This window comes from Myotis lucifugus, unplaced genomic scaffold (assembly GCF_000147115.1).
Source record: "Myotis lucifugus unplaced genomic scaffold, Myoluc2.0 scaffold_47, whole genome shotgun sequence".
In the NCBI taxonomy this organism is placed as follows: domain Eukaryota; kingdom Metazoa; phylum Chordata; class Mammalia; order Chiroptera; family Vespertilionidae; genus Myotis; species Myotis lucifugus.
This window is the reverse complement of record NW_005871095.1, coordinates 1,721,283-1,735,682: the sequence shown is the minus strand read 5'-3', so window position 1 is coordinate 1,735,682 and position 14,400 is coordinate 1,721,283. Positions and strand designations below refer to the sequence as shown.

General features: G+C 41.7%; 2 protein-coding genes across 7 annotated transcripts in view; one reads left to right on the top strand and one right to left on the bottom strand.

Moving 5' to 3' along the window:
* KIN (Kin17 DNA and RNA binding protein) overlaps positions 1-1,804 on the bottom strand; it is a 33,229-nt gene extending 31,425 nt beyond the window's left edge. For both annotated transcript variants that reach the window (XM_006088405.3, XM_023753555.1), the window contains exon 1: positions 1,614-1,804. In XM_006088405.3, coding sequence (XP_006088467.1) covers positions 1,614-1,727 — 114 coding nt within the window. In that variant the 5' untranslated portion in view covers positions 1,728-1,804. The remainder of the gene's footprint in view (positions 1-1,613) is intronic.
* Positions 1,805-1,899: 95 nt separating this feature from the next.
* The window catches only part of ATP5F1C (ATP synthase F1 subunit gamma), a 23,093-nt gene continuing 10,592 nt past the window's right edge, over positions 1,900-14,400 (top strand). For 2 of the 5 annotated variants that reach the window (XM_006088404.3, XM_006088403.3), the window contains exons 1-3: positions 1,900-2,056; positions 11,056-11,090; positions 12,363-12,494. In XM_006088404.3, coding sequence (XP_006088466.1) covers positions 2,001-2,056; positions 11,056-11,090; positions 12,363-12,494 — 223 coding nt within the window. In that variant the 5' untranslated portion in view covers positions 1,900-2,000. Of the gene's footprint in view, positions 2,072-11,055; positions 11,091-12,362; positions 12,495-14,400 lie in introns of all 5 variants that reach the window. The other 3 variants (XM_023753557.1, XM_014455523.2, XM_014455522.2) reach the window with 3 other exon arrangements.

Below are 14,400 nucleotides of genomic sequence, written 5' to 3'. Positions count from 1 at the left end.
ATCAATGGTAAGAAAAAAAGTAGGGGAGTGGAAGGAAAGGGTGGAGGAAGTGTGTTCTACTGTAATTTGAGTATTTAGGGAGAATTAAAAGTCCTAATAACCTGGAGCACAGAGATTTTTAGGGCAGGGAAAGCACTCAGTGTGATATCACACTGGTGGATACGTATCATTAGACATTTGTCCAAACCCATAGGATGTCCAATACCAAGAGTGAACACTAATGTAAACTATGGATTTTGGTGATAATGACATGTCAATGTAAAATGGCTTGAAAAATAAAGTTTATTTTTTGTAAGCCCTAATAACCAAATCCAATTCATAGCTTTTGATTTGATCTTGTTGTTTTTTAAATTGCTTTAAAAGCAACAGGGGGAACAACTGAGAAAATGTGAGTTTGTAGTGTGTATTAGATGACATGAAAGAATTTCTATTAATTTTGTTATGTGTGATGACATATATTGTGGCTCTGTGGAAAAATATCCTGATATTTTAGAAATGCATTTTAAGTATTTAGAGGTAAAATATCCTGAAGTTTGTACATTACTATAAAACATTTCAGAAAAAAGTAAATATGACAAAATACTTAAAATGTTAAATCTGAATAATGGATATATGGATGTTCAATGTACTAGTCTCTAGTTTTCTGTGTGAGAATTTCACCTTGACTCAATTAGAAAGAACTAAAGAGAAATGAAAAGACATAACAGTATCAATGTTATTCAACATGAGTCCTACTAAAATATCTCATCCCTCACACAGAATTGCCTAGCGTTCTCCCATCCTTACCCAATTAAATCTCTAGAGAAAAATATGATCACATCACTAGCCTGTTCTCAGTTCAAGGCGATTCATTCATCACCCATCTCATGGGAAAAAGTGTAAACTCCACTGCACAGCACACAAAGCTTTTCAAGATCTGACCAAAGATGACACCCCGCCCCCAGTGTCACTTTAAACATATTTCACTCATTTAAAATTCACAACAATCTTACAAGTAGGTATAGCTATCGTTCTCATTTTACAGATAAGTAAACAGGCAGAGAGAATGTAAGTTACTTGCCCACAGCCACACAGCAATAAAGTGGTGCGGCAAGGCTTCATAATTCTGACAGTCTGACCCCGGTCCATAATCTCCCTGCCCAAGCACACGGTAGCTGCTCAATAAATTATTGTTGGATGAGTAGTGTGCAAGAACTTATTTCTTCTTTTACATCTGATCCTGAAAAGAGGGGTGAATCCTAACAATTCTGTTTCTCTTAAGAGCCAGGGCAAGTCAGAGATGACTGTTATTGTTATTACCTAGGCGCCTGGCATTTAATTATTCAAGCCTTGAGTGGGATCACTTCTCCCAGAGCTGCAAAAATCTTTTCTTATTTCGCATTTCTTTTGGGGGCAGATTGGGAAGAAAGAGGCTTCCAGACTATTGGTTCCCACCAGGACGGGGGCTGCAGGGAAAGGTCCCTACTGTGTTGACTAGCTGACTCGCCCAGTACAGACCCCAGGACGAGGGACCTGAGATCCACGCCTTCACCTTCAGCATCGGGGGCTTGAGCCCGGGTTTCCAGCTGGACACGGGAGAGGACGGGGCATGGGGCGATCCCGGGGCCGCTTACCTCGTCCCGGCACTGCTTCTGGCACATCTGGCAATACCAGCGCAGCTTCTGAAGACCCTTGGATTTGATCCTGTTGGCAATGGCCTTCGGGGTAAGGAAATCTGACTTCCCCATCGCGACCACCGCAGCAACCTCTCTCCGGAACCCAGCGCCCAGACAACCGGAAGCGGAATCGAGCCGATAGGAGTGGGCGGGACAAATACCAGCTCCGAGCCGGAGGAAGGCGGGGCCTCGGAAGGCTGGGCCCTAAAGCTCGCGAGGTTTACCTCGGTTTGGCGTCAGGAAGCGAGACTGGAGCAGGAAGTGGGGCGGGAGGGGCCTTGGGGAAGCTCCTGCACATGCGCGGGGAGGCCCGTCTGACCGACCTTCACCAGGGCCAGTACCACCATGTTTTCTCGGGCGGGCGTCGTGGGGGTCTCGGCCTGGGCCGTGCAGCCGCAATGGTATGGCAGCTTGCGGTAGGAACGGGAGGGTTGCAAGGGTTGGAAGGACCTGATAAGGGGGAAGCGGGTGGAGGCGTGTGGGACGGAACAGGGGTCGCAGGCTGGCCGGGCCCCCGGTCCCTGGAGGCCCCGGTCCCCGGAGGCCCCGGGTGGCCCGGGGTGCAGGAAGCGCCTCGAATCCGGGAAGGGCACGTGAAGAGGCCGGAGGGACCGCAAGGTTACGCCACGTCTCCTGAGGCGGAGCGGGGCGGGGGGAGGGCCACGAGGAGTTGTCATCTGGGACCTGGGGACTGAGACCTTGGGCCGAGTTAATTTCAGGGCGGTCTTGTATTCATTCCGCTAACACAGTACTTGCGCTCGGAGCCCCTGCTCTGTGCCAGGCCATGAGTATCGTGCAGGCTTGACCTGGGCCCACAGAGTGAGGGGGAGGGGAGGATCCAAGGCAAGGTCTAGGGAAGGTTAAGTTGTGCTTTCCGTCCTTGACGCCTTTTGAAACTTCCCGGGGTTGGACAGAGTTTGCATGGCCAGTATAGAGCGGAGTGACCCTTTAAGAGCTGTTCGATTCAGCCAGAACGTTTATTGAGCACCGACCTTGCAGCGGGCGCTTTGTTGGGCACCGGTGAATCAAATGAATGCCCTGCGTGGGCCGGGGGTAGTTTGGGTGCAAAAGGGACCTTAAAAATCTGTCTGTGGGCGAGGAAGAGAAAGACACCTTACGGTATCTCGAAACCATTATGCTGAAGCAGTAACCCTGCAAGGTCATGAAATTGTCCCAAGGTCCTGAGAGGAGGAGGAGTTTGGATTAAATGACTGTCTTGCAATTTTTAAGGATTTTAAACATTGGTTTCCAAAGACAATTGCGTAGTAAAAGGCTTAGGGATAGGCACATAAACGTTGGCTTGTGGTGGGACCATATAATAGGATGAAATATCTATGTTAGAGTCGGAAAATTTCAGACAATGCTAAGGAGATCTTAGTTATTGTCTGTGAAGCAATTCCCTGGGTTTACAGTAAGGGAGAATTCTAAGGCGCTATAGCACTAAACTAGATTTTGGTATCCTTGTTTATGTGAAGAGACTATAAAGCATTAATTGAAATAGGTATGTTTTCCATTAAGAAAAGAATTTAAAACAGTAGGGTAAGGAAGTAATTTAATATGCTGTGAAATGCCTACAGGGGAGCAATGGGCAGTGGCAGCTCATCCCAGGCTAACCCCCTGACCTGTCTCCAAAGCACCCCTTTTCTCTGACTTCCCAGTGAGCTAAAGCAGCCCAGCCTAGACTCCTGTTGCTTCTTCTATGCCCTTTCTTGTTTCATTGTCCTAAATATGTTTTTGCTGTGGCCAATGAATTCTTCCTTGCTTTTCTACAAAAAATAAGTAAATAAATAAAACTGTAGAAATAACTAAAAAACCTATAAGACAATTTGAAGATCTTTTAATAAAGAATTATTTTAAATGAAAGCTCTCTCAGTCTGAGACAACTAATTCTAGGGACCTAAATTGGAACCTCAATCATCAAATAAAGGTCATAGTCCTGACCTTAATCCCCTTGGAATGATGGTTTTAAATTGGTAGGTTATGAATATTCATCAAACATTGGTGTTCCACGTGGAAAGCATATTTTACCCTCTTCACATTTTCCATCATTCTGGGGGCCTGATGTCTTTCCTACCTATTCTGCCCTTTTCTTTCCCATTCATTATAATTGCCTTGTAAATTCAGAAATGAAAACCATCTTAATGTTTCACACTCCACAGAAGTAATTTGAGGGGCAGAAAAATACCTTTGCTTGGACCATGAAGGGGCATTTCCTTGGTTCTGTTTTGGTTATTGAAAATTTTTTTTTTAATTTTTTTATTGCTTAAAGTATTACAGAGGGTATTACATATGTGTTCTTTTTTTTTTTCCCTGCCCTTGACAATCCCCTGGCCTCCCCTACCCCCCAGTGTCTTATGTCCATTGGTTATGCTTATATGCATGCATACAAGTCCTTCGGTTGATCTCTTACCCGCCTCCCTCCTGCCCCCCAACCCTCCCCGGCCTTCCCGCTGCAGTTTGACAATCTGTTTGAGGCAGCTCTGCCTCTCTATCTATTATTGTTCAAAAGTTTATAATGGTCTCTATTATCCATGAATGAGTGAGATCATGTGGTATTTTTCCTTCATTGACTGGCTTATTTCACTTAGCATAATGCTCTCCAGTTCCATCCATGCCGTTGCAAATGGTAAGAGTTCCTTCTTTTTTACAGCAGCATAGTATTCCATCGTGTATATGTACCACAGTTTTCTAATCCATTCATCTACTGATGGGCACTTAGGCTGTTTCCAGATCTTAGCTATGGTGAATTGTGCTGCTATGAACATATGGGTGCATATATCCTGATTGGTGTTTCTGGTTTCTTGGGATATATTCCTAGAAGCGGGATCACAGGGTCAAATGGAAGTTCCATTTTTAGTTTTTTGAGGAAACTCCATACTGTCTTCCATAGTGGTGGTTATTGAAAATTTTTAAATGTGGATTTGTTACAGTTTTTGCTTCAGGGAAGTTTGCATTCTAACATTAAACATGAGGCTTAATTAAAATCATGATGAAATTATTTTAATTGTTTAGGGAATCAGCAAGTACCCTAAACTTTCAGAAATTAACTTTTTTTTTTAAAGTAGCATTTAAGAAAATGGAAATAAGAAATTTGAGGAAGAGTCTCCACTTTTTCCATCTCAAATTAGGGGAAAATACATCTCTATTTCCTACCTAGTGTTCCACATTCTCTAAAATGGAACTATTTTATAACTAGAGGCCTGATGTGGGGGCCGGCCGGGGGTGTGGCCGGCTGCCCCCCCCCCCCCAGTTGGGGTGGGCGGGGCTGATTGGGGGCAGGGCCGGTTGGGGGGAGGGGCCAGTCTGGGCTCCGATAGGGCCAGTTGGCCTCCCCAGTGCACATCATAGTGACTGGCTGTTCTGGTCTTTCTGCCGTTCCGGTCACTTGGCTTTTATATCTATAACTAGAGGCCCAATGCACGAAATGCGTGCAAGGAGCTCGGTCCCACCTTGCCTCGGTCCTTGCAGCCCCAGCTTTATTATTATAGATAATAAAAGTGTAATATGCTAATTAGACCAGACAGCCGAACGACCTTCCGGGCAAAGCTGGGGCTGTGAGGGCCGAGTCCCTTGCACGAATTTTGTACATCGGCCTCTAGTATATAGATAGGAGACCAATGGCCATAAATTGAACTAATACATTGAAAAGGAAAAGACATGGTATTTCAGGAAAGAAAAGGAAGATTGTCATCTTAAACTAAAAAAGCAGATATTTACTTGTAAATGTAAAAAATGTGAGGCAGCAGAGTGTAATATAAGATGGACTGGAGCCAGACTGCTGGGGTTTGAATCCTGACTGCCACTCCCCTGGCTGTGTGACCTTGGACAAGTTTCTCTGTTTCTCTACCATTTTCATAACTGTTAAATGGAGGTAATGATACTACACAATTAATGGGTTAGTGCAGGGATCCTCAAACTATGGCCCGCAGGCCACATGCAAATACAAATATTGTATTTGTTCCCGTTTTGTTTTTTTACTTCAAAATAAGATATGTGCAGTGTGCATATGAATTTGTTCATAGTTTTTTTTTAAACTATAGTCCGGCCCTCCAACGGTCGAGGGACAGTGAACTGGCCCCCTGTTTAAAAAGTTTAAGGACCCCTGGGTTAGTGTGAGAATTTGTAAAGAGCTGAGAGCAGTGGGAGACATGCTGGTGTGGACTCAGATGTATCAATTGAAAACGAGTTTATAACTAGTTTCTATGTAAAATAGAATGTAAGAAGGTTTATTGTACTTGTCAAAGAAGACTTGATCATGCGCCACAGTTGGTAAAGAAGTGCGAGGGAGTCATTTTTTGTTCAAGGGGCAAGTGGACTTTCACACAGACATTCAATATTAGAATTACACATACTTAATAATTTTCCTTAATAATTAGTGTAGGAGGTAGGAGGTGAAAGGGGACCTAGTATATAGTGATGGGAGAAGATTTAACTTTGGGTGGTTAGGCACACAGTGCAATATACAGATCTTGTAACATGGAAACCCACACCTGCAACCTGTATTATCATGTTAACCAGTGTCACCCCCACTAAATTTAATTTTAAAAAGGAAAAAAAAAGAATTATGAATGCTGCTTCCTTAATTTTTATATTACACAGCATTTATATGCTCCTTAAAATTCTTTGATAAATCATTCATCTAGCGACCTCTCAAACTCCCTCCACACTGCCTTCTTCAGCTTTCCTAACAATACTGTATAATCATAGTAAATAATGGTAATCCACAATATGTGTAATTTTTCCATCCACTGTATTTGATAATGTTTCTAGTTTTCCAAATAATCTAAATGTTTCTCAGGACATGATGCAGTTCTCTAGAACATACAACTGATTCAGAACTTTATCTTTTCATTTGCAAATATTGTATATTCAGTAGATAGAGCAAGCTATCCCTAAAGAGAGTTCAGATCAACTCATGGTTATTCTTTACTCAAATTGTATTTAAAAAATAAAGTTGTAGCATAGATTGACATCTTTAGAACTAAATGAAGGCTAAGCATGAGAGTTCTTCAAAACAGGGAATTAGACCATGAGCACAGCATGAAGAATCACAAAAGATCCTACCTCTTCATACCTCATTTGGGATAGTATGGAAACCCAAAGAACTCTTTAAAACTCAATAACTCTTTGAGTTTTAAAGAGTTCTGTGTTCATACAGATATGGCATGCAATTCACATTTGTTTCATATCATATTCTCTGATTAGAAACTTGTGTCAATCAAGTTGGAGTGTCTGCCTAAAACTATAATGTCCAAATGTCACTCCTTATCCTATATAATAAAAGCCTAATATGGTAAGTGTCCGACATACCTTGTATGTTTTAGCTAAAAACTCAGTCAGACACAGCACCTAGATTTTCTCCTGTGGTATCTTGTAGAAGTTGTTTTGTTGTTGTTAATTTTCACTGGAGGATATTTTTCCATTAATCTTTGGAGAGGGGGAGAGACAGAAACATCAATGTGAGAGAGACACATCGATTGGTTGCCTCCTGCACACCCCCAAACCAGCTGGGGATCGAGCCTGCAACCGAGGTACATGCCCTTGACTGAAATCGAACCCGGGACCCTTCAGTCCACCAGCCAATGCTCTATCACTAAGCCAAATTGGTAGGGCACCAACACCATTTGTAGAAAAGGGTATCCTTTCTCCATATAATGACTTTTGCTCCTTTGTCAAACTTAAGTTAATGTATTTGTGTGAGTCTGTGGGCTCTGTATTCTGTTCCATTGATCTACTTGTCCATTCCTTCACCAATGCCACACTGTCTTGTTTTCTGGAATTTGATAGTAAGTCTTGAAATCTAGTAGTGTCACTTCTCTGGCTTTGTTCTTCACTGTAGTGTTGGCTATTCTGGGTGTTTTGCCTTTCCATATAGACATTAAAATCAGTTTATTGATAGTCACAAAGTGACTTGCTGAGATTTTTATTGGAATTGTAATAATTTCAGATCAAGTGGGAAGAATTAACTTGTTAGCAACATTGAATTTTCCTATCTATGATTATGGAATTTCTCTCCATTTATTTGAATCTTTGATTTCTTTCATCAGTTTTGCAGTTTTCCTCATATATGTCTTACACACATTTTGTTAGGTTTATATATGTCTTTGTATGTTTTAACAATTGTGGTAAAATATACATAAAATTTGTCATCATAACCATTTTTTAAGTCTTCAGTTTATGGCATTGTTTTTTTGTTGTTATTTTTTTAACTCGAAACCCTAATTGTTCATACCTGGTATAAAGAGAAGAATTGACTTTTGTATATATTAACCTTGTATCCTGTAATAATCTTACTATAATTGGTTATTAGTTCCAGAAGTTTTTTTGCTACTTCTTTGGGATATTCTACCTAGACAATCATATCACCTATGAACAAAGACAGCTTTATTTCTTCCCTTCCAGTCTATATACCTTTTATTTCATTTTCTTGTCTTATATTAGCTGGGACATCCAGTATGATGTTGAATAGGAGTGGTAAGAGAGGACGTCCTTTGTCTTGTTCCCAATCTTAGGGAGAAAATTTCTAGTTTCTCACCATTAAACCATGGGGTTTTTGGTAGATATTCTTTACTGGATAAAGGAAGTTTTTTTCTTCTATCTTTAATTTGCTAAAAGGTTTATCATGAAAAGGTATTAGATTATGTCAAATGATTTTTCTGCATCTATTGATCATATGATTTTTCTTCTTTAACCGTTGATGTGATGGATATTACTAGTATTTGATTTTTGAATGATGAACCAGCCTTGCATACTTAGAATAAATTCCACTTGATCACAGTGTATAATTCATTTTAATATATTGTTGGATTCATTTTGCTAATCTTTTGTTGAGGATTTTTGCATCTTTGTTCATGAGAGATATTCTCTGTCATTTTTAATGTATTTATGTGATTTCAGTATTAAGATAATGCTAACCTCACAAAATTAGGAATGTTCCCCCTGCTTCTATTCCCATTATTTTCCTTTGGAAAACATGGCATCAACTACTATATTTACTGATAGTTACAAATCTGTATCACAAATCTCAAAATCTAAAACCTACTGGAGCCCTGGCTGGTTTGGCTCAGTGGATAGAGCGTCGGCCTGTGGACTGAAGGATCCCAGGTTCGATACTGGTCAAGGGCACATGCCCAGGTTGTGGGCTTCGTCCCCAGTTGGGGGCATGTACGAGGCAGCCAATCAATGATTCTCTCTCATCATTGATGTTTCTCTCTCTCCCCCCCTCTCCCTTCCTCTCTGAAATCAATAAAAAATATATATATTATTAAAAAAATCAAAATAAAACCCAGTGGACATTTCCACCTGGTTCCATGGTCTTTTAACTATATCATATTCAAAAATCATTTTCTCCAGAGAGATCACCTGCACCCACTTGATCTATCTTGGTTAATGACAACACCATCCACTGAGGTCATTAAATTAGAAAATTCTGGGTCATTCTTATTGTTTTCCTTTTCACTCTTTTTTAAAAAAAATATATTTTACTAGTGGCCTGGTGCACGAAATTCGTTCACATTAAAAGGGAATTAACTAGAGGAAATATTTTAATATTGCTATTTGCCCTTTCTCTATAATAGAAGTGTCAGAGATGAAAGGAAATTAGTAAAATGTATATGAAAACCCCCCTCCTGTCAGAGTCTGGGGTGCGCCACGGAACCCAGAGTCAAGTCCCCGCCCACCTGCGCGTGCCTCGAAATCGGGCGAGACCCAGACCCAGCTGGCCCCACCCCTGTCAAGCCCCACAGGGCGGGGGGTGCAGCCTCAGGTCCCCCTTCAAGCCCCACCAGGCGGGGGGCACAGCCTCAGGTCCCCAGCCCTGGCGCAAGGGTGTGACGACCATTTGCATATTAGCTTTTTATTATATAGGATAGGATTGATTTCAGAGAGGAAGGTAGAGCGAGAGAGAGAGAAACATCAATGATGAGAGAGAATCATCGATCAACTGCCTCCTGCATGCCCCACAGGGGATCGAGCCTGCAACCTGGGCATATTCCCTGACCAGGAATCAAACCCTGACTTCCTGGTTCATAGTCCAATGCTCAACCACTGAGCCACGCTGAGCTCCTTTTGACACACAAGAATTTGATATCAAACTTCATCTCTTGTTGGCTTTGCTAACATCTTACTACAGGTTCTTGCTTTTTTTTGTAAGTTGCAGCAGCCCCTATATAGTTTCCATGTCATCAGTATTCCAACATTATGTTGGGCTTTTCACTGCCATCCAAGATACTTCACTGAAAAACTAAACTGATTTGTTGGCTTATGGATATTCATTTCCTTATTCCCTATAAAATAATATTTAAACTTACTAAACCAACCCATGTCTCCAACTTCAAAACGATTTCCCGTTCCTAGAAATATCCTCCTTAGTCCTTTTCTATGCACAAATTTACTGATCTTCAAGTCTTCCATGGACCTTTCTGGGCCAACACAAGTACTTTGTATGGATTTAAGGGCTGGAAGATAATTTATATTTGGTAATATGTTGCCTCCCTCCATAGGGCAGGGATCTTTTCATATTTATCTTTCACTAACATTACATTTAAGTCATTTTGACTTTTTGCATTATACTTTAAAGATTATAGAAAATTTTCCATGTAAATTTTATGTAAATCTAAATTTTCATGAATCTTGTTTATGAGATAATGGTATCCTTCTTGTGATCAGAGACCATATCCTGAAGAACAGTAGCTATTTAGTAAATGTTTATTGAATTGAATTGGAAAAGTTAAGAATTAGTTGGAATAAAACTTTCGCACATTTTGTTATGTTAGAATGTATAAGTGTTATTGAAAAGATTTTGGTGAACTGAAGAAGTCAATGAATGCTTTTTTAAAAATATATTTTTATTTATTTTCAGAGAGGAAGGGAGAGGGGGAGAGAGATAAAAACATCAATAATGAGAGGGAATCATTGATTTGGTGCCTCCTGCACACCCCTACTGGGGATCGAGCCACAGCCTAGGCATGTTCTCCAACCTGGAACCGAACCATGATCTCCTGCTTTATAGAATGAGGCTCAACCACGGTGCCACACTGCTGGGCAAGGAATGTTACTTTTAGAGGTGGCTGACCTAGAAAGTTGGGTAACCTAACAAAGGAAAGAACTTTTCTTTTGGCGAAACAATATAGGCAAAGACATGAAGGTGGGAGAGCATGTATGAATGCCAATGTGAGTTCAGTGAAAGGTTTGTGTTAGTTAAATAAAATCAGGCCTTTGATACAGGATTAGGTATCAGTTTTGAGAGATTTAAAAATTAACATACATATTTAGAGTCCTATATTTAAGTAATTCTTTATGGGGTATTCTTTAAATAAACATATTAACTTTGAAAGTTTTTATTATGTAATGGAGCTATTTCTCAAAAAAACTAAAATATTTTTAAAACCTTTCTTCTCAGGATCCAAGTTCGAAATATGGCAACTTTGAAAGACAGTAAGTACTTTATCTCAGTATGTGAATCAAGAAAAACTAAATTTTGGCAATAATGCTTTCAAAGATATGCTACCTTTTTAAGCCCATTATATATTATGTCAAAATTGACAAAATAAATCTATGTCATATGTGTGGGGCATTGAACTTGTTTTAGACGCTCAAACACGGAGGTGACACATGGTTGTTGGAGTCTATTGTCTGAAGAATGATCCTATATAATAAAGAGATAGTATGCAAATTAACCCTCATGCCCTCACAAGATGGCTGCCTATCACCAGGCTGTCAGGGGGGTTAGTGAGGGATGACCAAATGACTGAACAAGCAGGCTGTGTGGGGCGACGAGGCCGGCGGGGGGTGGGGGGGTTAATAAGGGGTGACCAAGCAACCGGGGGGGGAGGGGCAGTTGAGGGCATTCTGACCAGCAGCGGGGTCAGATAGGGGCTATCAGGCCGGCACGCAGAGGCAGTGAGGGGCTATCAGGCTGGCAAAGGGGGCAGTTAGGGGTCAACCAGGCAGGCAGGCAGGTGAGCGATTAGGAGCCAGGGGTCCAGGATTGTGAGAGGGATGTCCGACTGCCGGTTTAGGCCTAAGGATCGGGCCTAAACCGGCAGTTGGACATCTCCCAAGGATCGGGCCTAAACCGCAGTTGGACATCTCCCAAGGGGTCCTGGATTGGAGAGGGTACAGGCTGGGCTGAGGGGACCCCCCTATCCATGCACGAATTCCGTGCACTGGGCCTCTAGTAATGTTATAATTGAGAAAAAGTATACTATTTGTAGATATATAAAAAATGTTATGGAACATGTAGTTAAAGGCCATTTTCAATACCATTTAATATTTTCAGTGTTTAACTTACTGATCTCTTATGTTGTCAGCTAAATTTGACCTTTTATTAGTACTCATTCTAATATTAACCCTAGTTTAGCATCATGCTGTTAATTAATGGTGTAAATGGGGGCTTACAGTTTAGAAAAATTCACAAATGAAATTATAATTATTTTATCTTAAAACATTGTGCACCAGTAGTTTTATTGCTAGCGTTACCCAGTGGCCAGATAAGTTTCTAGTAAATGAGTACAAAAAACGTTTTACAAAGTATCATACTTTAAAAGGATATTATCTTGTAAGTATATGTAATAAATAACTTCAAAATGCAATGGGTACTTAATTTTAAGGTGTGCCTTTAACATTTATGTAAAACATGTAATATGAAAACACGAGAATGCTCGTGTTCCACTTGCAATGTATTAACACAATACTTTTATTTTTCAGTTACCAGGCGACTGAAGTCAATCAAAAACATCCAGAAAATTACCAAGTCTATGAAAATGGTAGCAGCAGCAAAATATGCCCGAGCTGAGAGGGAGCTGAAACCAGCTCGAGTGTATGGAACAGGATCTTTGGGTAAGAGAAGAATGTAATTCAAAAACTATGAAGAACTATCTATATACATAGATATATAGATATATATATGAAAGGCAAATATGCAAAGTGTCCCCTCGAAAGTTTGACCGGGAGACCAGGAGTTCTGTTGCTCGCTATGATGTGCACTGACCACCAGGGGGTGGCGCGGAACGAAGGAAGGCCCTGGCCAGCAGCCAGAAGGCGCCGATGGGCCCTGATCACTGGCCAGGCCTAGGGACCCTACTTTTTCACTAATTTTGTGCACTGGGCCTCTAGTTAAACATGAAGATAACTACTAATGACTTATTTGGTGTCAGTGGGCCTATTCTGACTATTTTACATGTACTCATTTTTCACAGCAACCCTATTGGGGTAGGAACTGTTTGAGCATCTGCTTTGCTGATGAGAAAAACTGAAGCACAGTGACATCAAGTAACTTGCCTGAGATTGCATACCTATTATGTTAATTTCTTAAAGATTCTGAAAAGTTTCCTAGATTATTAAATATACCATTGAAAGAACTTAGATACATAGTGTATCAAATTCCAATGCTTGAGTTCACCCTATTCAGTTGTGATGTGATATTTTAGAAGTGCAGGGTGGGGAGGTGGTACTCTACAGTGGAGAGTTGGCCAAGTAGTCATGGACATGGCTCATGAATACATGCGTGCAATGTTTAAACATCAACTGTAAAGAAAACAAAATTTGTTTATTTCCAAATTAGAGAAAATAGAGGGTGTCCAAAAAAATGTCTACTCACACTTTGAATAAAGGTACATTTTATTTTCAAAATTGAGCTTTTAGCTATTAAAGTGTATATACATTTTTTGAGATACTCTGTATATCAATAGGTCTGTGTATTAGATGTAAATTGTCCTGTGCAGTAGTTTTCTTGTGCTCTTCCATATTTTTTAAACATGCATTTATACTGCTAAAGAAATTTTTACATAAGGAAATTATAGAGCACTAGGCATCAGTGGAAATTGCTCCTTACTTTAAATACCATACTTAGTTTCACCTAGAGGAGAGTTGCTAGGTTAGGTTTCAGCAATACCTATCACCTCCAGCCATTTGCTTTCATGTCTCCTTCCCTCCTTAGCACAATACTAAGCATCTAGTTGGTGGCTCGGTAAATGTTGGTTGGTTAAATTACTCTGTAGCTATTTATATGAAAAAGAAAAGTCATGTTAGTATTTATTTTCCTTCTGATATGAACATCCTATCTAATAAAGTGGTAATATGCAAATTGACCATCACCCCAACACATAAGATGGCTGCCCCCATGTGGTCAAAGATGGCCGCCCCATGTGGACACAAGATGGTCTGCAGGGGAGGGCAGTTGTGGGCTATCAGGCCAACAGGGGAGGGCAGTTAGGAGCAACCAGGCCTGCAGGGGAGGGCAGTTGGGGAGGGACCATGCCTGCAGGGGAGGACAGTTGGGGGTGACCAGGCCTGCAGGGGAGGGCAGTTGAGGGTGACCAGGCCTGCAGGGGAGGGCAGTTTGGGGGGGGACCCAGGCCTGCAGGTGAGGGCAGTTAGGGGTGACCAGGCCTGCCGGGGAGGACAGTTGGGGGGGACCCAGGCCTGCAGGGGAGGGAAGTTGGGGGAACCAGGCTGGCAGGGGAGGGCAGTTAGGGACAAAGGACAGTTAGGGGTGACCAGGCCTTCAGGGGAGGACTGTTTCGGGGGGACCCAGGCCTGCAGGGGAGGGCAGTTAGGGGCAATCGGGCCAGCAAGGGAGCAGTTAGGCGTTGATCAGGCTGGCAGGGGAGTGGTTCAGGGGCGATCAGGCTGGCAGGCAGAAGCTGTTACGGGTAATCAGGCAGGCAGGTGAGCGGTTGGGAGCCAGCAGTCCTGGATTGTGAGAGGGATCCCAGATTGGAGAAGGTGCAGGTTAGGCTGAGGG